This window comes from Diachasmimorpha longicaudata, chromosome 3, assembly GCF_034640455.1.
Source record: "Diachasmimorpha longicaudata isolate KC_UGA_2023 chromosome 3, iyDiaLong2, whole genome shotgun sequence".
In the NCBI taxonomy this organism is placed as follows: domain Eukaryota; kingdom Metazoa; phylum Arthropoda; class Insecta; order Hymenoptera; family Braconidae; genus Diachasmimorpha; species Diachasmimorpha longicaudata.
In genome coordinates, this window is record NC_087227.1 from 6,337,820 (window position 1) to 6,365,253 (window position 27,434).

General features: G+C 36.9%; 2 protein-coding genes, 1 long non-coding RNA gene and 2 other non-coding genes across 6 annotated transcripts in view; 2 read left to right on the top strand and 3 right to left on the bottom strand.

The window, feature by feature from the left end:
• LOC135160424 (dynein axonemal assembly factor 6) lies at positions 1-2,953 on the top strand. The gene is made up of 4 exons (XM_064116960.1): positions 1-690; positions 814-1,016; positions 1,763-1,890; positions 2,429-2,953. Exons 1-4 carry the CDS (start codon positions 474-476, stop codon positions 2,556-2,558), a joined length of 678 nt encoding a protein of 225 aa, XP_063973030.1. The 5' UTR covers positions 1-473; the 3' UTR covers positions 2,559-2,953.
• Positions 2,954-9,998: 7,045 nt separating this feature from the next.
• Trnat-ugu (transfer RNA threonine (anticodon UGU)) lies at positions 9,999-10,071 on the bottom strand. The gene has a single exon. It is a non-coding gene; the product is annotated as a tRNA-Thr (tRNA).
• Positions 10,072-13,490: 3,419 nt separating this feature from the next.
• LOC135160438 (uncharacterized) lies at positions 13,491-22,598 on the bottom strand. Its single transcript, XR_010298566.1, has 4 exons — positions 22,291-22,598; positions 21,278-22,188; positions 15,238-15,528; positions 13,491-15,106 (listed from the first exon to the last, which is right to left on the bottom strand). It is a non-coding gene; the product is annotated as an uncharacterized LOC135160438 (long non-coding RNA).
• Positions 14,729-14,801, bottom strand: Trnar-acg (transfer RNA arginine (anticodon ACG)). Its single transcript has one exon. It is a non-coding gene; the product is annotated as a tRNA-Arg (tRNA).
• Positions 22,599-25,818: 3,220 nt separating the features above from the next.
• LOC135160422 (cysteine-rich venom protein-like) overlaps positions 25,819-27,434 on the top strand; it is a 52,718-nt gene continuing 51,102 nt past the window's right edge. The window contains exon 1 of one of the 2 annotated variants that reach the window (XM_064116958.1): positions 25,819-26,966. The gene's annotated coding sequence lies outside the window, so the exon portion shown is untranslated. The remainder of the gene's footprint in view (positions 26,967-27,434) is intronic. The other variant, XM_064116957.1, reaches the window with a different exon arrangement.

Sequence of the window (27,434 nt, forward strand, 5' to 3'; positions counted from 1 at the left end):
CGAATGCTGAGACGTTGGCAGGGAGACATAAAATCCAAAATCTCATTTCGTAATTTATATGTACATAAATAATTAAATTAAATACGTCGCGTCGGGTGGGTTTTTGATGGATAGGGTATTTTCCTCTGGTCTATTTCTTACAGCTTCCTGAAGATAAAGGTTGTAAACCATTTTTTCTTGGTGTCTTCTACTGGAAAGATTTCACGGATTGTCTGCTCAAAGAGTTAGGTGAATCCATTTGAATCCACAAGTGTCTTAATCTTCAAAAAAATTAGAAGATCAATTAAAGCACTTATGTAACCTGGAAGAATCAGTAGCATGACCTTAGAAGAAATCAAAAATATTATTTAGAAAATGTAATTAGCGAATCATTAGGTCCTCATCGAGAGATTCTTCATAAGTTTAGACTACTGTACTGGATCCTCGCAAGTTCAACTCTTCACTTGTGTCCTGAGGATTACCATGCCATTGCCATGGTGACGGCAACACCAGTCGTATCAATTCACCCCTCCAGCCCTCTGAAAACAAATTTATATTCCGTTCAAATTGAATACTCAATAAAAGTTATCTTTGTGACAATGGATGGATTTAGTGTCTCGGATATTAAAGCACTCCAATCGTTGCTAGCTCCGGAGGCGAGTGACTCTGACTCCGATGATGATCTCGATCAAAAAGGGAAGTACAAATTAGGTACGTAAATTCCAATATCTCGAGAATAAAATTGATTGTTCTGGTAATTTAGAAATAATATCGCTGGAGGCCATCGAACAATGATCAGCCATCATGATTGAATGTCTTTAATATCCCCATCAGGTCCTGGACACATTGGACCCCCAAAGGGTCGTAAAACCGCGGAAACTCCCCCTCACGAGCCCCTCAAACCGCTTGGCAACGACATTTGGCATCCATCGGAAGTACCACCAGCACAAGCCACCGAAGTTTCGGACCCGAGAGTGCAACCAGAATATGAGATTAAGTTCAAACAGGCAATTACCACTGAAGACGTATTTCTTGGTGTTAGTACTCGCAATTATCCACTCGAGTTAATTCCTGGGTGTAGATTTCAAAGAGCGTTGAACACTAGGGACTTCACTCTTTATCATTTGTATTAAATATTTTATTTGAATATCAATATAATTTTAATTTGAGGGAATTAATTAGGAATTAATTAGCAAGATACAGTAGACTAGCAATTGGCCATCGCTCGAGGGCCTATGGCCGATTATTGGCATATGAATGGAATATTTTGATTTTGTGAAATTTGTATTATCGAGGGTATTTTATTGACCCAATTTATGATACTCATTACTTGAATAATCGAGAACATTCAATCAATATTACTATAACGTTAAATAAATATAGGAGATAGGCAAATAGTGACTAAAATAATATTGTTGGGATTTTTGTGGCTTCAGAGGAAAATTCAGGATTTTTTAAATTTCGATAGCTTTCTGCTGATCCTGTTGCTTCAATCCGGTAAATGGAATTATTTAGATAAATTCCTCTTCGCTAATGCAAATGCTTTTAGCGAGAATTACTCCAGTTATCAGCTGTCTGCATTATTCACTCGATGGTTGGACCCAAATACCTCATAACTTGGTCTCTCGATTTTTATCCTGAATTTTGTGTCCTCTGTAGAGGGACAAGATTCACTAAAATATCCGGAGCAATCTGCTTATGACTTTTGGACTGCGGGATGCTGATTGAAAATTATTCCATGCTGTAATAAAGAGCTGTGATTATCAATTATGTGTATTTGTAGATGGGGTTCAAGACCCCGGGGTCAGCGTCTTGTGAGTGGTTGGCGATTTCTATTAAAATGCCGGGAGAAATGAAGGAAAAGATCGACCTCAGCGTGGAAAGTGATTCTGTGAATATTCGAAGCTCCAAGTAAGAATTAAATTGAGGAAGGTGAATTGAGGAAATTCCTTCACTAAATTGAAAGATTCGAGGAAACTCGAGCTTCATTGCTTATAAAAGATATTTAAAAATATCGGGATGAGCTCTTATCCTAGAATTACTGCCCCCCTTTTTTTTCTTAATAAGAACCTTTGGAAATTTCTATTTAGTAATGCAAATGCTTTTAGTGAAAATAATCCCAGTTGGTACCTGTCTGTATTGTTAATTCTTTCATCCTAATCTTCCCATAAATATGATGAATTTTCCATAAAGAAAAATAATTTTTTTTAATTTCTGAGGAGCATTTCCAAATTGTTGTTGCACTGTTTCTTACATTATTTTCACTATTTGAGTGTGAATTAGAAACATAGTTTGTTTAATTAAATAATTCATGAAGACCCTAGAATTATTCAACATCTGAACTGAAAAAAAAATGCAAGTAATCAGATTATTGTGAATGATTTCAATTTCGATCGTGACTCTTCGTAAAAAATATATGAAAATCAACGTAAAAATTCAATTCTTTCAGATATCGTCTCCACTTGCCCACTCCCCACCTGGTGGATCCAAACACCTCATCAGCGAAATGGCATGAAGGTTCATCAACTCTCGAACTGAATTTAAAAATGACCCGCGAGCTGGATGCTGTGAACTTTTAATTCCCTTTCAGATACCGAACGTTTTCTAATTAAACACTCGACAGGAAATTCTCCCGACAACAGCTTGAAGAGACTAGTAAAAACAGCGTTTGAGATAAAGAATAAAATAGAGTTAAAAAATACATCCCCTGAGCATTTCCTAATTAAACACACAGCCGTGACGAGCAATTAATGAATGGTCCCCACGATGCTCCTATCGAGCGTGAATACAGTTAAACGCACGTCGACTTGTAATTTACACGTCGTTAATTTCTCTTTTATATTCATTTCAACTTAATGAAGTCGTTAATTCTATTGCTCGACGTGACAGTACGAAATTTACATGTATACACTATCATTTTAGAGATTTATCAATAAAAGTTTTAATTAAGGAGACACACTCATACAAATATCCGAACATCGTTTTTATTTATAGAATCTAAATCTATGGTGATAAATTTAAACTCTGTCGACGACTTTTAAAAATACAAAACATAATTATTTGTTCTCCCATCACTAGTTTTGTTATTTTCCTGACTAGTTCTGTGTTGTTTAACAATTTTTCCAATACAAATCAGTTGTTCCGTCCAAAAATGTATTTCCAGAAGGAACCTATCGAGCGACTGCTCCTGTGGCATCTTCTTATCTACTTTGTGTATTCTATTTGACCCAACTGCAGCGGATTTGTCATATTGTCCTTTGTAGATATCTCCGAACGGATAGTATTGACATGATATCCACAATGGACGGAGTTCACCATGGGCTGCTATGGTGACTGTTGGTAGAATTCCGCTGTTCATCCATAGCTGGTGGTCGTGATGAAGCGTCGACTGGAGACCCTTGATGAACTGGTTCAATGTCCACTGAACGCATCGGGGACTCGATCTCTGTCATCATTTTCCAAGATATCAAAGAGACATCTGTGCCGATTAATCGCAGACTCGGAAGAGCAGGGGTGGAGGGTGGTGGATGGATTAAATTTCAAATTATTGAATTTTCTCGTCTCAAGGTACTGGAGAGGAAAATTTTCTGCTGCATTCGGTGGACATCATAATTTACAGAGTATTTATTAAATGTGAAGTGAAGTTAATAAGTTTCGTTCTGTGATCTTGAAATTTAATAAAAACTAATTTTCTCTGGTTCAAAATAATTTTTTTTTGCAGTGGAAGGAAATGTCAATTATCAATAAATTTTACAAAATCAATTTTGTGGTGAACGTGCGCTATTTTTGGCGGTAGCGCGTATGTTAATGTTGTTTATTAGCTTTTTCTTTCTCTGTTAAATTTTATACTTATTTGTTGAAAAATTGTTCCTACTGATTTACAGAAATTTAGTTCTAATGGAGTGTTTTTTTCATTATAAATTGTGGTTTTTGGGGTCACAATGGTCGTCTTAATTAGGGAAATACATTCGCACGTCGCTGAAAAATTATTAACACTAATGAAAAATTATTGAAATACGTTTATTACCGAGCAACAATTTTACCTTCAAAATTGTTATCAGAATATTGAATGGACTCATCAATCCCCTGAAACGTTAAATTCGGGCTAGATTGATGATTCGTTATCTCTCCTATTTAGTTGTGCCCATTGAACCGCAGTTCGGCGATGAAGGCCGGTGAAGCTCCCTCGCTGAGTGAAACTCCCTCGTATATGAAAAAAAGGGGGGAAGGGAATTACAAAAATTGAGCTTTTCCCGGGGATTTTTCTCCCTTTTTCTTTCCATCCCCACTCTCTTCATGATAGACGTTATCAACTATAAATTCGTGTCAGTTGGTGCTCACGTCTGATGAAAAGTGAAAAAAATAATGTAATATTGTTTCAATATTGTGATTTATCGATTTTTAAATAGGAAGATAAGGAATATTTCCATATAGTAAGACCAGTAAAAAATATTTGATACTCAATCATGTAACGTTCATTAATTTAAATGAACATTTAAATAATTGGGATCTCTCTTTAAATTTCAGTAAATTAATTGGAATTCCACGAATATGGCAGATGTCTGGGTATAAAAATAATAATAAAGCCGGTTAAATTCGATGGATTTTATTTTTTTTTATTTTGTTATTCTGCGAAATTTGATTCAAAGGATTTTCAAATTTTATTTTCCTCGATACTGTGCGAGTTCGGATGCATAATTAGTGAGGAAATAATAGATAATAAACAGTGAATGGTCGCGTTTAATCTATTGCTCGTTGTAAAATGAATACGACAAATTGGTGAACTTTTATCACGACTATTATTCAGTCTATTTGCGGTTGAGCGAATTAGTCATACAATCAATTGCACTGCAATGAAGTTCCAGCTGTGCAAATACTCGAGAAGTCAATACCAACCTTGACGTCTACCACAACTTCAATTAAAGTTGAACGAATTACAGTATTTTTACACCAATTAATTTTCTTCTTATTTCAAACTAAATGAAAGAAACAGTTATGTAAACAGAATCAACGAAATTAAATAACTATTCTCGAACAATAATTACATGAAGACCCCCAAACGTCGGATCGAACAAGTGTTTTTTTAAACGAAAAAAATATTATGTTTCATTCTCTTCGTCAAGATCCATCATAAATTATCTAATCAACAAATTAGACTTTTTCCAAATCTTCCATTGGAGAATTTGCGACTCCCCATTATATAAATGTCCTGGAGGACCAACAAACTTCTCAAGCTGACCTTCCATCCGTTCGCAGTAGCTCCAATCAGTTCGCAATTAACGAGGGACCGGCTTAATTAATCCTCAAGAAAAGTCGTTTCTTCGTACCGTCATTGTTTTCTTTTTTCATAAAATTTCCCGCCTGTGTTTGTAATGATTCCAAACTTTTCCAATCATCCAACTTGTAATAAAAACGGTTGGTGTTGTACATTATCACTCTGTACGGAGAGGAAAAATGTTTAAAAATTACGTACCACTTCCGCAGTTTTCCAATCAAAATAGAACTCAGTAAAAATTACATAACAATTGCGGATTTTTTTACTGAACGTTCTATACTTTTTCTTGAACGTTCTGGACTTTTTCCTGTTAGTTCACAGAAAAAGTGCGTAACTGTTCGGTAATTTTTACCGAATATTATTTTAACTGGCAGATTACGGAACTGATAGGTAATTTTTCAAGAATTTTTCTCTCGTATCAATCAGTGAATGTAAGAATCATAAATAATTAATTATAAATTATAAATCATAAATAATGTACTCTGCGAATATTCGAAATTCCAAGTAGCAATTCAACTGAGGAGGAGGGGGTGGGGGGAACCGGAAAAGATTATAAACAAAATCACGAACATAAAAAAAATATGGGGATGAATCATTTACTCTAGAATTACTGCCACAGTTTTGGTGATAAGAAGGACCTTTCAAAAGTCTTTTAAATTGGAAAATATCTTAATGAATTTATATTCAATAATGCAATGATATCTTATATAATATAATATAAATAATTGTTTATTTTATATTATATAACTAATTATATTTAATAATGTAATAATACAGGACCATATAACTCAGAAATCCTCATGTATTGACTTCTATGCAGAAGATGTTAGAAAAAAAAAGATGAAGAATCTCTATCGCAAACAGGATTAAGTGGATTTCCGTCACTCCCTCCAGGTATTTTTGAAATGACTCAGACAATTTATAATCCATTCACCCCATTTTTTAATTTTTCTGATTCTGAAGATTTACGCGTCTCAGGTCAATTGACCGACATTTCCGAATGGCGCCATTTTTATCTGCCTATTTCCCTATTGAACACGTGATATGGGTAATGACGTAACCATCATCTGCGTCCATGACAGGTCAATTAATTCACACATCAAAGATAACTGGAAACGCGAGGACTCACGCAATGACAATGATTTACAACGGGATTTGTAATTTGCGGGGGATTGTTATCTGCTAATGATCCACATGACCTTTGATTTTCGTATCGAAAAGGTTGGGGATAATTAGATAGGAATGAGGATGTTGCGTAAGCCGGCGATTAATTTCCGATTGAGGCAATTATTGGTCGAGATAAAAAAATATCGATAACTGTCAATTAGGGAATTATTGTCAATGCAAGAGGAATATTTAATGCTCGGATAAACGAGACCGGACGATTGTTATTCCTCGCAATTATTTTTCATAATTTCCTATCAATGTGCGTTTGAATAAATGAACTTCCACGGAAAGAATGGAAAATTGAATTATTTTCAAAGTTTATGCTTTCTCAACCCATCAATTGAATTTTAATTGTATGTGAAAATTTTGAAAGACTTTTCAGGGAATAAAAATACTAAGAAAAATTAGGAAAAGTAATCTATAACAAATTAGCTTTCAAATATGAGGATATATTGTGAATAAAATTGAGAATTGAATCGACATTCAATTCTACAAATAAATTATAATATAATATATTATACATAATCTATAATATTAATGATAACAAATTAGCTGTCAAATTTGAGGAAATATTGCAGATAAAATTAAGAATTGAATCAACATTCAATTCTTGATGTTATCCACAGTATTTCTACAAATTTAAAGACTAATTTGTTACATTAAAATAAAAATCCAGTTGATTTCACCATCAGGACCATCGAGACACCCCCAGACGCAATATTGATCCTAATTTCTCATGAGCTACGGAGGAGAGGTGCACGTGACGGCTGCGAAAAAAAAAATCTAAAAAAAGAAAAAAGGAAACCGGAAAAGCCGGTGTGTGAGGGAATACACGAGTCACGTTTACAGTTTTCCATTCTGCTGTACGGAGACTGACTGCATTGCATACGGAGAAACCAGCGTTGGAAAATTCTTCATGCTGCAGCATTTCAGAAGTCATTACAAGCGTCTTTTCTTTATCATATCCTTCGACTCGCTCTTGGCGGCAGACTATGTCCTCGGAATAGGGGATTCATGCTTCCGGGATGTTCTTGAAAATGTAGAAATTGTTGTGTGAGGTATTCCTGATGTTTGGAGGTTTTCTATTTTTCTACGAACCCTTTTCCTTTGAGACAAAAAATATATTTTTCCTACCTGAGAGTGAGGTCTACTGCACTCATTTTTATTTTACTCATTAAGTAATTTTTATTGTCTAAAAAGGAGGTCAAGGGCAGGTTTTCGTTTTTTTTCTGTGGGCCAGTGGTTTATTTATTTATGGGTTTTGTCCAAATGCTGGGGTTCGACAAGAGAATACAATAAAAATAATATACAGTTATTAAAATAATTTTTTAGGTGACAAAAGAACAATTATTGGTGATGGTTAATTAAAACCAGTTAATTGGATGTATTGGATGGTTCTGGTTATTGTTTCACGAATGTCAGGTTTGTGTTCAGTCAGAAGAATCGTCTATTGATTTTCTGTTAGTTATTCTCTGTTTTTATGAAAAAACAGGAAATAGAGAAATTGTTCGTTTGATAGAAATGTTGGGAATTCGGAAATTACCATGAAATATCCCTCGGCAGCAAAACTTTCCCAATAAGTGTCACATTGGGAGTTTCAAAGGCTTCTGTTTGTTGTTTATTCGTCCACTGTGAAGTGGTTTAATTAATTTTTTATCTGTTCCAACTATTTTTCTTTATTGAACTCGTTACTGTTGAAAAAATTTGTCTGGATGTCAAACCTTAATTAAAACATTTACCAATCTGTTTTTATAAAATCCCAGCAACTTCTAATTTTCCTTCGACATTATTTAATGGTTAAAAAATATATACAACAATTGTGTGAACCTCACACATTCATTTTTGTTCCCAACTTCTCATTGAGACGATGAAAAATGCAATAAATTTCTTTTGTCTCTTCGTTGCTGCATCGAAAAAGAGTTAATTTAAATTCTCCTTTTATAACTCGCTCGTCGCATTGTCTTTTCCTTTGAAAGTTTTCTTTATAATATTTCTCATTCTTATTTTTAAAAACCATATTATTTTCTTTATCGTCGATAAAGATAGTTTCTATCTGTGTATCTCTCATTAACCGTGGACATAAAAAATCTCGTTTAAAGGAAAATCCGTTAGAAAATGCAATAAAAATTCAGAATACCACTTTCGCCGTAAAAAGGAGGAAAATTTGCAATTCCTGTTGAATTTCTCCTCTTTTTTTTCTATGAATGACGAGGATTCTCGCTCAAAGCGGATGAAAAGTGGGTACTGTGGAATGGGTGTTACCGAAGATTAAAAGATCTTTCTTTTGATGGCTTCGTACCAAGGGCTGAGAGAGTTGGACGTACCAACACACTCGACATTTTCATCTCCATTCCGTTTTGGGAGTTGAGACCCACCCTTGCCCCCCCTCCTCCCACCCACCACTGTACCGACCGTAATTACATATCTCGTGGTGGATAATATAAGCGACGGTGACTTTTCAATGTAAATATTTGAACGTTAAGCCACGTACTTTTTACTTTGGGACGATGACATGACGTAATTTAATATTCGATATTATGGTATTCACAGATTTTTTAATTACGCAGGGAGACTAAAATATTGAGGCTCAACGAATTATTTATCAGTAGAATATTCGTTTTAATAAGGAATCATCAAAAAGTGTAATTTATTTACGTCACATAAATCGAAGTAGTTGAGGAGTCCAAAATCAAGGTTTTAGTTGGATTATAAATGTTTATTAGTTGAGGTTTTATTTTCTATTTAAAAAATCAGTCCGTTTTTCGTTGTTAATCGGTTTCTCCTGGTTTAGGCTTAGAATTGCATTAGAATGTAAAGAAACGGTTAATTAATTAGTCAGCTGTATCCGTGGGATTTTCTAATTAGGAAATGTCGGATTTGATGAATATAATGGTTTCATTTGGAATTATAATTAACGTAACAGATGTAATTTTTTCTCTCCAAATGCGGATAGCACTACAATCATAATTATTCTATAATGATTATTTACCACCCGACGATAAAACACAATTAGTACATCTCGTTAAACCCCATCTCGTGAAATAATAATTTTTCAGGTTCAATATGCACCGCATGAAAGTTGAAACTGAAAAACTCGAAAATTTAATTTCGCCCTTAAACTCTATCTGCGAATTTCCCATGCAATTTTCCCTCCACAAATGAATAAAACCTCCATAACTTTTCGCCCACCAAATATTTAATTCCATCCGAAAAATTAAAAATTAAAAATAATTTTAATCCGAGTTACACCAACTCCATATTTTCCGAGGTCATTTCAAATTGTTAATTATTTACACTACATTTATTTCTTACGACCCGATAATGTTTCGCCATAAAAAAAAAATCATTTGACCGAGATGCATCATAAAACATCGGCAAACATCGATCGTACCCCGAAGGCATATTCAGTGAATTGTACCTCTACTCCCACCCGCAATTCCCTGAAACCGTTGATTTTCCCCAATTTACCGGTAAACATTTTCACCGTACACGTTCAATAATTGAATTTTCCATCCGCTTAGCGATGTGAAATATCGGTATTCACTGATTTGAAACGAGATTGCAAAAAAAAAATAATTGCCCCCAGAGAGATTTGAACTCTCGACCCCTGGTTTACAAGACCAGTGCTCTAACCCCTGAGCTATGGAGGCTACATGATTTTTCGATCCCAAGGAGTTACTCAATACCTACATCACCCAAAAATTACGTTTTTTCGCTTTCAGTATTCCAATTATTTACATTTACCACTTGCGAATGGGACCATTAGCAATACACTGGCCACCATACTGGCACCTGTGGACTAAGCGGCAGCCAATGGTGGAGTGTAAAACCGCGCAAAGGCTCATTTCACTTTCTCGTATTTTCTGGCAGCCAAAAACCTGAAACCTGACACCAATAAATAATGCATTCAATTAATATAATTATCACGGAGATTAATTTTGAAAGGTCGATTAATACCTCAGCAGCTGACTCGGTGTCTTAAATAATTTGTTAATAATGAACGGCACCAGATACGTCAATTTTCACGTTCCAGTAAATGAGTAATTGAAGATATTCATATTTTTTTCAGAAGATTTTAATTCATAATGATCAAGAAAAATCCTGTTATTTTCTGGTTGACAGCGAGTTGATGCCCCGCCATCTTTGACCAACCGACCAACATTTGCACAAGAATAATCCATTTGGCAACATGATTCAATATTACTCTGTCCATTGGTGACGCTCGTTAATTGCCTGGATAATTATTCCTCATGGCTAATCCTCATCATCTCCCTGTGTTCGATAGCCGTTACACGCGTAACGGGTAATCGCGTACTTAATTACCCATTCCAGATATTGCTGGTGAATTAATAGAGACGACTGGCGCAGTCAAAAAATTGCGGAAGCCAACGATCATTGATTTTTGGTGAGGGCTGGGACCACTATCAATTTACATGAACCCTGGAAAACATGTCTGGAAACTCTTCTTCACAAATGTCCAGCCGTGTCTCACCTTCCTCGACGCTTAATTAATTGTTCCATAATTTTCACCGAATATTATTTCAACTGGCAGATTACGGAACGGGCTCGTAATTTTTGAAGAACTTCTTTCTCGCTCCTCACATCCGGGTGATGCCGCTGTTGTTCCAGCGTTCTGCCGACGTTTCGCAGACGGAAATGACTTGTTTGACTACAGTGAGTCATCAGAGGAATTTTTCTCTCCACTTCAGTAATTTAAACATTTTTTAAATAATTTTCAGTGAATTATTTCTTCTGTGAATGCGCAGCATTCGCGGAACCTCCCGAGAGGTCGATTTGGTGTCAAAATCAATACTCATGAATTCACAAAATTTGCACCCCCCCAGCACTAAATTATCCTCGCAAACTGTTGTACCTTCCCCTCCATGAACTCCAAATTGTATGAAAAACTCGTTACTCCAAAAATCCATAAAAATGACCGTAAATTTATCGGATACCGCGATTATCCGCAAAGCTCGAGTGCCCGCCCTAAAATTCATACAATATTAACGGACACCGGGAATGTGGGTGTTTCGGAAAATTCACGAATCCCAAATCTCCCGTTAACATGACGACCGCTAATTATTCAAAACATCTGGAAAACTCCTAAACCCATGAATTGCTGCGGCCATCGTTGATATTGGTCCCACGACGAACCCTGAACGACACCGACTGGATAAATTTCCGGAAACTGGAGATACTAACGCATAACGACCAGCTGTTCTCACTCGGTTCAGTCGATTCAACTCAAAATGGCCACTTAATTTAACGCTTATGTTGTGTACACCGTGACGTAGGTTTGCCAATGAAATTTGCAATCGGAGGTAGCAGTCGCTGCCAGTTGACTAACTTTTCTCAACTAGTGGAGTTGCTCTGAGAAAAGTTCGTTTCATCAAGCGGGATTCTCTAAATCCCCGAGCACCAATTTTTTTTTTTTTTTTTTTATTTACCACCAACTGTTATGTAACAACATTTTTTTCCCATTCTTCGTGTTTTTCTCCCGCTTCATCTGAGCACCAGTTTTTTATTATGTTTGGAGAGAAGTGCAGAGCTAATTTCTCATGTTTGATGAAAATTAACTCCATTGTGAGGAATTTATGGGAGTTGGAGGGTTTTTCAGGACTTTCTACCACTGTATCCTGAATTATTCATACTCGAGGATATTTTATTCTAGTATTTACAATCGAAGAAAAGCGTGGGAGGTATGAAAAATTATAGATTCTGGTACTGTCGACGCAAACTTTATCGCAGATACGACAGAATGAAAAATAAATGTGGGCATTTTACGCGCCTTTGGCAGACATTGGTTTTACAAAATGTGCGTATTGGATTATATGGCCTCTTATTGACAACAGATTTAATCAATATTATGGGCACGAAATGAATCGACGTGAGGAGAGCCGGAGATTGAATATAAATATAAACAATGACTTCATGGAGAGTAAGAACTGAGAGTTCTCTGTCGATAGATGATAGATTACGATATTCTGTTGGTCTAAGTGACCGGTAGTCAGTCCGCTCGAGCAGCCCGTTGAGTACAGACGTCACTTCCTCGTGCCATATTAATAATCAAAGAAAGTAAACTTAAATTCACTGGGTTTTTTTAATAATTATTTCTTGACCCATTTCCCTTAGTGTGAAAAGAAATTTTAGGCGAAAATTAGATCTCCAGGGGATGCAACGAGGGACGAAGGGTAGTTTTATCACAAAAATAAACCTTCTCAGTCTAATTTTTACAACAAAACTCCACCTCAAAAGTGGCTGATTGACATTTTATCCCACCCTTCGCCCTCTAGAGCTCATGATGGGAAATTCCGACGAACAGGTGCCTGAAGATGGTGTGAGGATGATGGAGATTCCTGTGGTTTTTCATGTGTATTTCATTTTAAAATTATTCCCCAAGTCCATCGGATTTTTATCCCTTGATTGCTAGTCGTCGACGATTGAAAGCCTTTCAATCTCCCATCGCCTGATTCAATTCACTTAACATAATCTAGTCCAGACATTTGAAGATGAATTCCGGCAATCCAGGGTACGTCAATTCCCCAGCTCTCTTACTCTCGGATATACCATGTCATAACTTTGGATAGTCTCTATCCTCCGAAAACATCGAATGCATCATCCCCCCCAGTTTCAAACTCAAATGCAGCTTTCGCACCCTCTGAATCATTTGCAGATGTTGCCCCGTCATGTTACCCATGAATGACCGCTTCAACTTTGCCTTTTAAACGCGAACGAGAGGGAAACTCGACGTCGAGGAGGTGATAGACTAGTGCGAGGGATTTCAGTATAATATCAGTCGGAAAATACCGGTCTGTTCGATATTTGAATTGAATGTTTGAAGGGAGAATTATGAGTCTTTTCATCTGCCGCGTGCATTTCATCCCTCGGACTCTGGGTCATATGTGAAACGTTATATTCAGTGATTGTCATCGTCGAAGACTCTATTAAGGTCAAGGTCATTGAAGACCTTAATAGGGCTGATGTTGTTGCACCTCGAGAAATTATGGAATTGCCGAGGGAACGGAAAAGTCCAATAAAAATTACAAAGTGTGTTATAATAAATACGGAATATAATTTTTATTTTTTTAATATTTCTCTCCGCGTGATAATGAAGTTTGATTTATAATTGTGATACGTGAAGAGAAATAATGAGTTAAAATTACGGAGAAGTTCTGTAATTTTCTAGCGAGAATACAGATCCGGTAAAAATTACGGAAATGTTCAGTAAAATACAGGAAAGGAGTTACGTAATTTTTACGAAGTGTTTTGTAATTTTTACGAAACGTAAAAATTCTTAATTTTGATCGAACCCTTCGTGTTCGCTCGTGAATAACAGAACTTTCACATAATTTTTATTAAACTATTTCTCTCCGTTTATTCAGAGCTGTGAAATTAAGACAAAACTAATTTTCCACTTATTTACTTAATTACGGATAATTACATTAAGATTATCAGCGAGAATTATGTCTCCTTTTCCGTTCGATACCGTCCAATAATTATCATACACGCAATATCACTCAATATGTATGTAATTCATATCTTGAACACGTGAAAATACCTTCTATTGACTCTCCAAAAATTCGTCTTCCCATTTCCCCCATAAACGCAATGCATCTCCCACCAGAATAACCCCCTCAAAAGCAGCTTTAACACTCGGATAAATAACGATCTCATGTAGATTTACCCCGACTGCAGTAACAGAGTGCACATCCGGAATACCTCCGGAGAGTTGGTGAGTCCTCTCCGTGTACAACTGTATCGAGATGATCTAGGACTTCTAGTCCCATTTTACTTCTCTCATTCTCTACCCATTTTAACGTTCCCTCTGACCTCCCCTCTGTTTCATGACCCCAGTACGGTTAACTCCCACCTCTCCATCCTCCCCCATTGTCTCTGATACCCCTGCATGCTATAGCAATACTGTTATTGTTCTGAATTGTGGAAAATGGAGAAGAAGAAAAAAGAGAGTAATTCGAGAAGATTAATTTGAATTTTCAGTGAGTGCTAGGCGGTAATCAATTTACGGTGCTGGATTTATTTACGAGTAATTATGCTGATGGATGGACTCTGCCATATTGGAATGTTCATATGTTTAGGGAGTACGGAGTACATACGCACCAGGAGGCGTTAAATCATCGCCTCGAGGCATGATGACTATGTGGCCAGTGAAAATTAGGGAACAGTGACCTATTTTTTTACGGAACGTTCCATATTTTGTCTGGAACGTTTTGGATTTTTCCCGGAAAGTTTACGAGAAAGAGTGGCATTGACCGATTGCTTATTATCGAAGTAATAAAAAAAAATAATCGATCCTGCCAGGATTCGAACCTGGAATCTTCTGATCCGTAGTCAGACGCGTTATCCGTTGCGCCACAGGACCTGGTGGTGGGTGAAAAGCTGATGTCATTTTTAGCAACGTTATCGCCAAGTTGTCGGTAACGTAGATTTCTTGAATGTACCAGTTGCTATCGCTGAAAAATCGCCCCGCTTTACCATCCGTCCATGCATATCGCTCACAGTATTTTTTAAAAATACTTGGATGGTTTAATTAATTTGTTTATGCCTTGTTTATACTTGCATATGGTATATTGGTAATAGACGATCACTGAAGCTCATTATTTTTGAATTTTATTGAAATTTTAGCATTGACCCTCATTGAGAAGAAATATTTTGATATTTGGGGAGCTGTAGCAAACAAATTTTCAGTATTTTATAAATAAAAAAATAGAAAAGTCGTGTGCAGACGTTAATTAGGTGGATTGAAGCTTGAGCAGAATTAATTCATGTGAAAATCTTTCAACTATCAATTTATTCACCTGTCAATTTGATGAAGAACGTCAATTTATTTATCAAGCAAGCGACGACTAGGGGATGAAAGATTTCCCATGGAAATCCCTTTCCCCTCCATTGGAAGGATTCTAATAGCTCAACTGGCTTGTAGTCAACAAGTTGGATAATGTTCTCGCGTTACAACTTCAACAAGAAGCCAACAACTTACTTCGCGTAACTTGCCGTCTATTATTTGAAGAACTTGTGCTTTACAAAGAGTATTAAGTCTTCAGTTGAAGTGGAGTTGTGGTCCGTGCAATCCATATTGGAGGAGTTTCCTGTTGGATAGAGAATAGTTACGTGTGCAAAATCGTTCGTTTTATGGTGTATTTTACGTCATTCATCTGATATTGAGATAGGTTACGACATTTGATGGGTAATATCGAGGAAACTTTATTGTTCTCTACCTCTGAATGCCCATAAATTCCAGTTGTATCGTGAAATACTCATATAAACGTCTCAATCACGTGTCAATCCCTGCCAGTTGTCCTACGGAAAACGAAAGTGAACGTGGGGACACCTTTTTGGAAAAGTTCAGTAATAAAAGTCCCGAGGAAAAGGCTCCGACGACAATTAACTTGTGTAGGGTTACTTTTTAAAAAGATAAAAACAGTTCATTCCGTATGGAAAAGTGCATAATTGATTTAAACACGTTACACTATTACTACACTCCACAATCTTCAGACTCTCTATCACACTCTTAACTACACAAAACAAAAACGTCTAAACACACGTCTAACGTCTATCGTTGCTCACTATCGACTCTGACCCTGTCCCTCTTCTCAACCCTCGACTGGGCCCTAATCGCGTCACTTCCTAGCATCCCTGGACCACGCTGGCTACAACTATCTCCGTCTGTCACATCTGTGGGCCTCATAAACCCACAAAATATGACCCTCCAAGTACTTCTATAGTACACTCTTGCATTCCTGTACCAATCCATGTCTATTTGCGGGGTTTCTCCACGAATATCACCTACGCTAAAACTGCAATATAAACTTATATCTCTAGACTATCTTAATAAAATACGAAGAACATCTGTCTATAGTATTAGCTAGATTATTATTTCTACACTGAGGATTTCCTCATAATTATTCCCGATACTACAGTTGTAAAACATTTTCTTCAATCTTAAATATAAAAACTCTGGAACGGGTGAATTTTGTCTTCGGGGAAAGCCCCAAAATTCAACAGAAATGAATATCTATACTAGAATCCAAATTAGCTAACACCTTTTTTTTTCTTTTGCTTCTGGACTCATCTGTTATTAATTTTTCCCACCATATATAATATCGTAGTAACGTCACTTACTACAATTGAATTTCCCTGATCAAAACCAAAAAAATTGGCGGTCAGCAGCGTCCACCCGGGGATACCCTATCCTACGCTACCCTACCCCCCCCCCCCCCCCGCCATCAGTCTTTGGGGTTAGCAACCCATGACCCCTCACTCGGCGGCTTTCTGCCAACGAGGCAATGCTCACAAGGGTCCTGTTATCTTAACTAATCTTAACTTGATTGAAACTTCCTCACCAACCCCATTCTCCTGCCGACACACACCCACCGTTATAACTGGGCTCGAGTGTGGTACCAGTGGGGGCTTCCACTATTTAGCTTCAAAAGCGTTTCGTAACCGTTACCCCAAAGTCCGATACTAGACAACAATGAAGCAGTGCACTTCGTCTCACTTCCCAACGGGGAGATTCCAATCATGATGAAGCATAATCGAACCAGGGTACCTATGTAATAACGATGGAGCTTGATTACTGCTGTTGAGCTATGTCCAACCAGCTTCACTCCCTCTTTCAATATTAAAAGTTTACGAATCGCGAAAAAAGTTTGACGTTTTTATTTATTCTGTGCCCAGCTTGCTGCGGAATATTTACCGGGAGCTTCGAGTTTTTTACGTTTTTGTAGGGCACATCGGCATCTCCATAATTATATCCGTGGAATTAAAGGGAGGGAACATGAAAACATGAGCGGAGGGAGAGAAAAATTCAGGAAATTACCGTACGGTTTGGAAGTTGTGGTGGGTCTTGGTGATGGGATTATCGATGGGATTGCCGAACGATACGGTAATTTCTGGGCGCAATTCTATTTTACTGAGAGAGAAATATCGTTTTGCTGATTATGTTGGTTTTGGATAAACAAATGGCGGAAATTTTTATTTGAAAATCCGATTTAAATTGTTGGTGGAAGAATATTAATCCGCGAACGGAGAGATACTTCGACTTATGTAGATTCGATTTACATAAACTCGAACGGATGTACATCGTTTTCCCCCTCCCCTCCCTCGCTCCCTTGGACAAACAGACGAAATATTGGTTTAATGATAACAAAGGACTCACTCGAATTAATCCACCATCAAAGGACTAATTTACCGTAATTCTTGATCGTTAATTTGATAATTTCGATTCCTCGACAATTACTGACCTCGAATTACTAAAATTGCTGTCCGGTTCTCACGCTGATTCGCAAAAATAGCCTCTTATGTCCTTGAATTCGAATATTTTCACGTCTCGAGCCGCTGAAAAATTCAAATTTAACGCGTTTCACATCCGGTATATTATGCAGATATTCATGAGTGCGGTGTTATGTGGTCCGTAGTCATAAATCGCGGGGCAAAAAAAATCCGTAAAATGCAAGGAGCATTGGAAAACGATAAAAGCTCCCTCGGCCGCTTGAAAAAAGAGAATGTAAACAAATGTGAAGGGGCCGAGAAAAGGAGGACGAAAATTACCACTGCCGATTTCATGCATTTTCCACGGCCAAATATCACCATAGACCTGAATTTCTGGGCATCGCCTTTACATTTTCCGGGTACCCTCATTCAGCCATGAAGATGCTTGAAAAGAAACCCAGTCTGTGCATACACAGGCCTTATCTACTGCTACTTTTCACGCAGGATATTTCCAGGGGAGGAAAATGAGACAGCTGGGGTGAGACTATCAACTCAAGACCCACTCACCCCTACCACCTTCTCAATCGCTTAATATGGAGTCGCAGACGACGGGAAATTTCTCAGACACATTTAGTTTTAACACTGAAATATTCTGACGTTGATGATTGGGGACGTTAACGTCTGAGACGGTGGGAATTTATTGTCATTCGCACAATGAGAAAGAAAATTATTTTTGCTAAATATCCATTTACTTTAAGGAAATTATTTATTTATTTATTAATTAATTATTTATAATTATTTATTTTTTCAATCCTTCATTTTTTTAAGGGCGTAACTCCCTGAGAATTTTGATTAAATTTAAATTGTGTTAATTATATTGTTCTAGAACATTATCGTGTTATTTATAATTTTGAGTGAACTCCTGAAATAATTGTGAGCATTAAATAATTACTAAAAACTAAATAATTATTAATAGAGTTAATTCAGGATAGAAACATAGAAAATACTAATCTTGAAGAGTAATCATGGTAATTTAAATTTCAGTTGTCCCCCATTCGCAGTGATTAGACAGGAGAAATAAAATTTTGAAAAAATTCATATTTCTCTGAGGTAAATGAATATTTGGCAAAAATAATTTTTTCCCCTGTGCAAAAGCTGAGAGCAATATTCTCAGATACTTAGGGCAGTCGGAAAAAAATTTGTTCTGCGAGAAAAAATATTTAATTTTATTATCTATCAGTCGAATTAATCTCGGCTGATAGGAACGTAAGATTTGATATCATGTGGGGGGTTTTATACCGATAACTTTTGGAGAAATGGCGGCTGTGGGCGGGCAGTAAATATTTGAGTGCCAGGGGCTCCCGAAATATGAATCATTTATCATAGAAATTTAATATTGGCGATAATATTTACATTAGGCATTAAAAAGTTGGAGTTTTTTATGGTTAAAAAATTTATTCTCGATTTTAATCTCCTCTTCAACTCCGAAATATTCATTTTCACGTAATGGCCTGTGTGGCAGGTCCACATTAATTATTATCAGTAATTGGGGACTACTGATTGAGCACGAACTCAACTGGAATGTTTTCATTGGTTTCAACTTCCGTTTCGAATTTATGTCAGATTGTCGCCTTCATAAGTTAAGTTATGAACAGTTGACCTATCAAATGTCGTTAAATTTTTGAGAAACCTATTCCTCATCATGAATAAGCGAATAGCTCTGCAATTTTTGATGAAAATCTTTGTCTGTTGTGAGCATTTTATTTTGAAATAAGTTGTCTTATCAAGATAATGAGTAAAAACACAAGGACAACAAATTTGATATTCGAGATATGGTATGAAGAATGTGAAATAATAATTTGTTGTGGCTCACGCAAACAAATCACAATTTAAAAAATTTTCTTCCATTACATTTCACGCACCTGAAAATTCACTACATGGTTCAGATTTATTCTGTTTCATTGCCATAAAAATAAACTTAAAACTACTCTCGCTGGCAAATTACGTGCCTGTTCCGTAATCTGCCGATCAAAATAGGATTCAGTAAAAATGCCGGAACAGTTACGTATTTTTTCACTGAATATTCCCTAGTTTTTCTGGAACGTTTTGAATTTTTTCCTGAAAAAGTGGGTAACTGTTCCGTTTTTACCGCATATTGTTTTGACTGGCAAATTACGGAACAGGTGCGTCATTTTAAAATAATTTTTGTCTTTGTGTTCACCATCACTAATCTCTGGTAATAAAGGCGAAACTCTTAAAAATCGGTGACCTGCCCAGAAATAAAAAATATTTGTCGTCTCTGGTACTGACAATAACCATTTTTTACGTTGCCAACCAGCGAAAAAATGGTGTGAAAATATCTTTCGCCCTCAATTTTCCGTCACCAACAGGAGAAAGGACTAGAGATGGAGATTCGGGTGAATGTGCCGTAAAAAAAGAAATGGAAAAGTGAATTTCGTGGGGACTTTCCCTTGGGACCTTTGCTCGAGTGACATCGAAGTCACGCGAGCCTTCAGCTTCCGCATAATCGATTCTTCTAATCCTGGGGTACAATCTCTTTACTTTAGAAACACGAACAGTTTCGAGGTCAAGGTTAATCGTTTAGAATTTTTGCCAGTTTTTTTTTGTCCGGATTTGGGGATGTCGTGAGTTTTTATGGATCGGTAATTTTGTGATTAATTTTTTTCTCGAACCAGGGGAAATTGATAAATGATTCTTATTTGGTGTGGATTACTACTTATCTTTGACTTACGGGACATGTGGCGTTCGTAAATGGTTTTTTCTTGGTAATTGATGGGGTGGAGAAAAGTGGAGAATGTAGGGGCATTTTATTGAGGTCCGATACAGACGTCAACAAATCCCGTGGGAACATCCCCTGAGAACAAATGATAAACAAGGGAGGAAGTCGATCTCGTCACAATTTTGTCAATATATTTTTGTTAATAAATAAGCAATTACCTTACAAAAATCCGGGGGGGAAATTTATAGGAAAAATTATGGTGCCAGTACAGTAAATAAAACACAAAGTTCTGGTCAGGGAAAAATTTCAATATTGACACAGGAAATTTCATTAATTTAAACGTAATTTTTGTAGGAACCGCTAGGAAAATTCGGAAATCCCCAGAAATTTTATTTTACAGTGAGAAAAAAATATAATTTTGCCAATTACACAGAGAGAAAAATTCCTGTTCCGTGATCTGCCAGTCAAAATAGTATTCCGTAAAAATGACGGAACAGTTACGTATTTATTCACTGAACATTTCATCCGTTTCCTAAAAGGTCACAGAAAAAGTGTGTAAGTCCCACAATTTTTACGCATATTTTTTTGACTAACAGATTACGGAATGGAAACGTAATTCTTAAAGAATTTTTCTCTCCCAGTAAATATTCTCTTGACAAGATTTTAAAGCGGATTTTCGAATGGAAATTTCGGGAATTTGTTTGTCCCAATCAAATATAATTAGCAAAATTCTATTTTTCTCTCATTCCAAGAAAATTAGATTTTCTAACACTCAAGAGATCGTAATATTTTCCCGTCCCCGCACTACGATTTGTATAGAAAATTGCTCTGTGTGTATGAAAATGCGTTTTGTATTGCATACGACGGGCAAATCTCCCGCCACTTACAATGTTTTGTCGCCAATCATGTTCTCATCAGAACTCATTGTGGAAATGTCTTCTGGCAATCACAGTCATAACAGCAAATTGCGTGAACAATTGCGGAAAGTGAACTGTCGAGATCCACTCGTCTGAGCTCATGATGTCATTCCCTCGGTATTTATTAACAACATTGGGCGCCATTGGATGAGACGATAAAATTATTGCAGTACAGCCTCGAGAGAACATTGATTTGTACCACATTCTAGCAACGTCGGCGGCCAACCTCACCCCAATGTCTGAGACGATGTGGAAAAACTGAGTGGTTATCGAGAAAATCAGGTGCGATGTATCGGCTGCTGTGCGGTACAGGGATCGCATCCCCTGTTAAAATACTTGAAATTCAAACTGAGTGTTCACGGTCGAGATATATTTTATCGAACCGTTCACCTACAAGTACTGAAAAAGTTACAATCCATCGACTATAAAAAAATTCTCCTTCTGTCAAAGTAAAATTTTTGTGGGGATTTCTGGAAAATCTTTACGGAAATACAAAGAAACGGATTCATGTTTCCTCAATAAAATTTCTATTTATACTAAAACTCAGTCGTGACGTGATAAATAGGGTCTGGATGATATCGATCTTAGTCCAGTTTTCGATAAATATCTTAACATAAATTTTCTTTCCTAACCATTTTTAATTTACAAAAAACGATAAAAACATTCTCTCCCAGATTTCGAGATAAAAAACATTCCCTCCGTGCGCGACATCAGAAAATTATTATTTCAACTTCTCTATTTGCAAAATAGGTCATGGTATGTATATGTATAGTGGGTACATAGGTACATAGTTCACTCTCCATCATTTGCCGACTCATAATGCGCCGCAACTGAATAATATTCCGGTGTCGATAAAACAATAGCATCTCAATGTCCAAAAGCTGTCTCGAAATGCATAAATTATTGTTCATTAAACTTTCACATTAGAGACAGTGATTTAGTCCCTTTTTATGATCGATAATGGGAAAGTAATATTTTATTACCTTGACAATGGACTTGGGACTGGTGTGTAATGTATAATGCTACTCAGTGCAGCAATCAGGCCATGGTAAATACTGGGGCACGGAAGATATATCGATACTTATCATTTAATGGTTGAGTGTAGCCTCGACCTACCACAATCAAATCGTTTAAATTCGCCGGAGTTTATGTTGCTTTGTTACTTTCAATTTTAAACATCAATTTATTTCAATTTTTGCTGCGCGAACAAAAGCTCGTGATACATTTTTTCCGAATTATTGTCCTTTCGAGTCGACTTTATTTTGTATTTCCCTGATAATGTGTGAAAAAACATGTGCGAAAATTACGTAACAACGCATGTGATCTGGCGGTTATGTAAAACATGACAAGCGTATACATAAAATTTATTTTTCACTGTCAATACTCAACCTGTCACCTGAAGACTAGAGGGAGGAAAAAAATTATTTTCGCGAGAGATTTATTTACTTCAGAGAAATATTTATTTTTTTTAAATTGTATTCCCCCGGTCTAATCACTGCCAATGGGGACCGAAGTAGGTTTTAATTACGATAATCATATTACTCGAGGAGATGAGTATTTTGTCGTGACCCTGAATGAACTCTATTAATAATTATTTCGTTTTTATAAATTCCTGATTTTCTTGAGGGAAGATTTTCGGTGAGTTATTTAATTTTAAATTAAAGTTATAATTAACATGATAATGTGCTAGAACAATCTAATTGACGCAATTTAGACGTAATGAGAATAGTCAGGGAGTTACTCGATTTCATAAATAAAGGATTGAAAAAATAAATATTTCCCTGTAGCCAATAGAGATTTGGCAAAAATATTTTCTTTCCTCAATGTTTCTCTCAATTTCCCCCACCTTCCTCGCCACGTGATCACAAATCTAAATAAAAACTCAAATATGAATTGAATTTATGATCGAATAAAATTGAACCATGATCAATACCCAGTCAAGCATATCCTCGAAGTTAATTATAAGTATTCTCCCCGAGAAAATTCCAATTCCACTTCCCCACCCTCCCCATTTTCCATCAACCAACTCGGATCCTCTAACGAAGCCCTCTCTGTCTCTCTCCGAACACCATAGAAAAAGTTGTATAAAAATTTACAACTTTCTTTTTATTCTCCGTCAATCCCTCGTAGATGTACGTGTCGGCTTATCTTATCTCGTGGTATTAGAGCTTCACCTCGTGCATTGCGAGGAAGACAGTTCCCTAACGAGACCGACTGAAGAAAGATAAATAAAGGAGAGAGAGAGAAAATAATAGGAACAAAAAAGTGAGGAGGAGGAGGTGGAGGAAACTTGGCTGCAGATCGGATCCCCCATGGGACGAGGTACAGAAATAAAAAGATGATCCAGGGTGAGGGCTTCGAGAGATTGTTGTAACGGGTACGTATCGATTCGAATGATTCACCGACTTTACAGTTCACCGAAAACTACAGATTTAATTTTTTCAAACCCAGGGGGTGCACAGAAAAAAAAAATCTGTAAAAAATTACTGTGCAGGAGATTAGAATTCAGGTGCGACATATTAGAACACTGAAATGTCTTTCATTGGCACATGAAAATTCCTATCAATATTAAGTGATAAAAAGGTGAGTTTAAAAAAATTATTGAGTTTTTCGCATCACACACGTGATCGCATGAATTGTATTTTTTTTTCAGATCCGATAGGTCGCGGATCTCACATCTATCGAATAATAATTAATCACGGTAGCGAGTTATTTATTCATAAAGTTAATGAATATTTAAAAAATGCAGAAATATTCGTGATGTGTGGAATACGTTGGGGAAGACGATGAGGAGAGGGGTAGGGGCGGTAAAATATTCCGATTTATTCCTGAGACGCACAGAAATAAAAAAAAAAACAAGGGGGTTAAAACTGAGCTGCCGTATTCTGCCGCGTAATGGTTCCTAGGGCTATAAATAGGGCCATTATATTTACGATGCACCATCCTCTATTAGGATGCACTTAGCCTTAAGAGAAAGCTTTCTCCTTTCATCATAATAATGGCTGCACATGGGGCGACTATCCTCTTGTCTTGGAAGCAATTTTTTACCTCGGGGGTGTGGATGGGGAGGATATTGTGTACACTTTTATTTTTCAAATGTCTGGGGTATTTTATGGAGCTGCGAAACGTGGAGATGACATTAATGTGCGGTAAATCATCGGGAACTGATGTTGGCGGGTTTGTAAATTGGCACATCGTTGGATTACATGGAGAAGGGCCTTTCCTTAAGGAGCGCGACGAAATTCAAGTGAATAATTTTTTCATTCGAGTTATTGGACTTCCTCACATCCCACCCCATAATTTTTTACTTTAATTGTTATTTATTTAGAGGCATATAAAGTCTTACAAGTGATCAACGACTGTCTGAGGTTTTTGAATGAGAAAATTTCTTGGGAATTTTGAAATAATAGGCAGCACATCAGGATATTCACGAGTGGATAGAAAATTTTCTAGGAATTAACGTTAATTTCTTTGATTTACCATGAAAAATTCCAATTACACATTTATCAAAGTAATAATGTCGTTATTCAATTGACGAGGAAAAGAAAATTCTTGACAAAACGCTTTATCTTTAACCGCATACAGTTTCATTTTATTTTATTCACTTGCTACATTCTACCTCGTACACTATGTTGGGGTTAAATTTAATTCACGTACACGTAACATTCGTGTGACCTCGCTTGGTCTTTCAAAGGTCTTTGTTATATTTTTTTTCTCCGTCCCCTCATTTTTTCCATTTTTTGTGCGTATGTCAGAGAGAGGTACTCCGCTCTACTCGTAGTTTAATATAAAAAAAGGAAAATGTCGTTAAACACCGAGTCCACTCTCTTTGAACATAGCAAATTATGAGGCGGATATAAGAGGGACTTTCCTATTGAACATAACAGCACCCGGTTGGAAGAGAATGTTTTGAAAAATTAAATGACGGTTAATTAAGCGCTTGAATGTTCTCCTAAGGGCACGAGAAATCACAATAATTTGCTACTTCTTGTCAGAGTATTCCACATATATATTACCTATATATATTCGACATATATTTAACATCTCCTTTATTATAATGGCTGGTGGAGTAGGTGTTGCTTCGGCAGATATTAAAGCTAAGCAGCGTTTCGCTGGGTTAGTACTTGGATGGGTGACCGCTTGGGAACACCACGCGATGGCTCAAAAAAAAAAATTACTTCGTTTGAAGGCACGAGCGGTGGAGATCCACCCAGAGTGTACCTTTCACACGGGAAGGGAAAAGGTACTTTGGAACCCTGCACTATCGGCCGATTGTAAGGGTAGGGGTTTTCCGTGGTTTCTGTCTGTCCCTGGGTAAATGCAGTACAGTTGGGAAAAAGTCGATCCCACGGCACCGCAGGGGAAGGGAAACAAAATGTAAAAACTCGAGAGGGTCTACATCCTGACAGAAAAAAATAAAATAGTACTTTCCACTTGATGCATCACCGTGTTCCCTGTGCAGTCGTCCAATTTCGAAAAAAATTCAGCTGCCACATGATCAACAAGGACCTCTTTCCACCCACCTATACCTCATTCTCACAGGTACCATACAACAGTTCTTACGGTGCCCCAGGAATCGTATACAGAGAGGTGAGAGGAGCTTGCGCCAGTTGGTTGTGCCGCTGGTTTGGATGGTAGCGCATTGGGTAGCCGAGCAGTACGGTACGTGCCGGCAGGCGAAGTGCCACGAACTCCCTGACTTTACTCCCACCCTCTCAGACAACCACCAGAGAGTCTCCCTTCTTCCCACCACGTACCGAGTAGTGGTGGTCGACGCAGTGTGTGCCCTTGTCCATCACCACAATCACTTGCTACATAACATCCACTCAAGTCCTTCTTCAATTCACTTCAGACGTGATCAAGGATCTGGGCACATCCTAAATCAATTGTTCGATGAAGTTAATTACTTGAAAATAAAAGTAACGAGTTTAACGAATTTTCAGTGAATTGCGGGCTCTTATGAAGATGATTAAGATTGAAATAAATAATTGACAGAAGTGATGATCGTATTTATCTTTAACATTTGGAGTTAATGTTGATGAATATAATTATTCTAGTTGTGATAGCAAGTTGGAGTGAAATAAAAACTGATGGGTGACGGTGATTTCTGGACATTGTTGGACTGTGAGATATTATTATAGTTGTTAATAGAAGTTTGGTAATAGTGGGTAATGAGTGGAATAGCGGAATTCAAGGAGAAATAACGAAATTTGGAGAAGACTTTGAATTTTAAAAGAATTAAAAAAAAATCATTTATGGTTGGGTATTTGTGAGAGTTGAAGATGTTTATGCGACGTTCAGAGCGGCCAATGAGGCTTGATTTTGTGGAAGTTATTGGAGGAGAAACGACCATCTCCAACGGCGATTGACGAAGCATTCCTCTGGATCGTTGAGCGAGACTGATGGGATCAGAGTGATATTGATCATTAAGTTGACGTGATTTCACGGAATCCCAGGGTTTGAGGGACCAGTAAAGCTGGGGAGTTGGGATTTTTTTTAAGGATTTTATCAGACCAGAGATTTTGCGATTTAATTCAAGATTTCGAGGCTTTGATGTTGTGAACTTTAGTGGACTGTGGATTATTGATGAGAAGTTTCATGGGAGGGTGAACTGTTTATGGTCGAGACGACGGGGCGAAAGGAGATTCGGGATTTTTCGGTGAGTGATTGTGTGGATTTTCTATTGATTTTTCGTATTTTTGAGAATTTCTTAGTCGGTAAATTTATACCATCAATTGTTTAATTATTTTCCTCATGACTAACCGTTAAATAAACAAGAAAGCAACTGCGAATTTCCGGAAATAAAAAATCTATTAAATACTTCCATCAGGAACAAAAGTCGGAGAGACATGAGGAGTAATTGTTGATATCGATTGTTTAATTATGTCAGTCATTCCAGCTAAGTACACGATGTACACTTCAAGTTGACAGGTGTGGTGTCACTCTCTAATTAATTCCTCCCCTCAAACTGTGATCACCAATGAAGCAATTTAATTAACTTAATGGGCCTGCAGCAAATGGTTATCCCCGACGTACACAATTTTTTGTTGAATAATTGAAGTATCAGTAATGAGAGTGGGACCATTAGCAACGGAGATAAATTTCAGGCGCAAAAGCCCACGAAAAC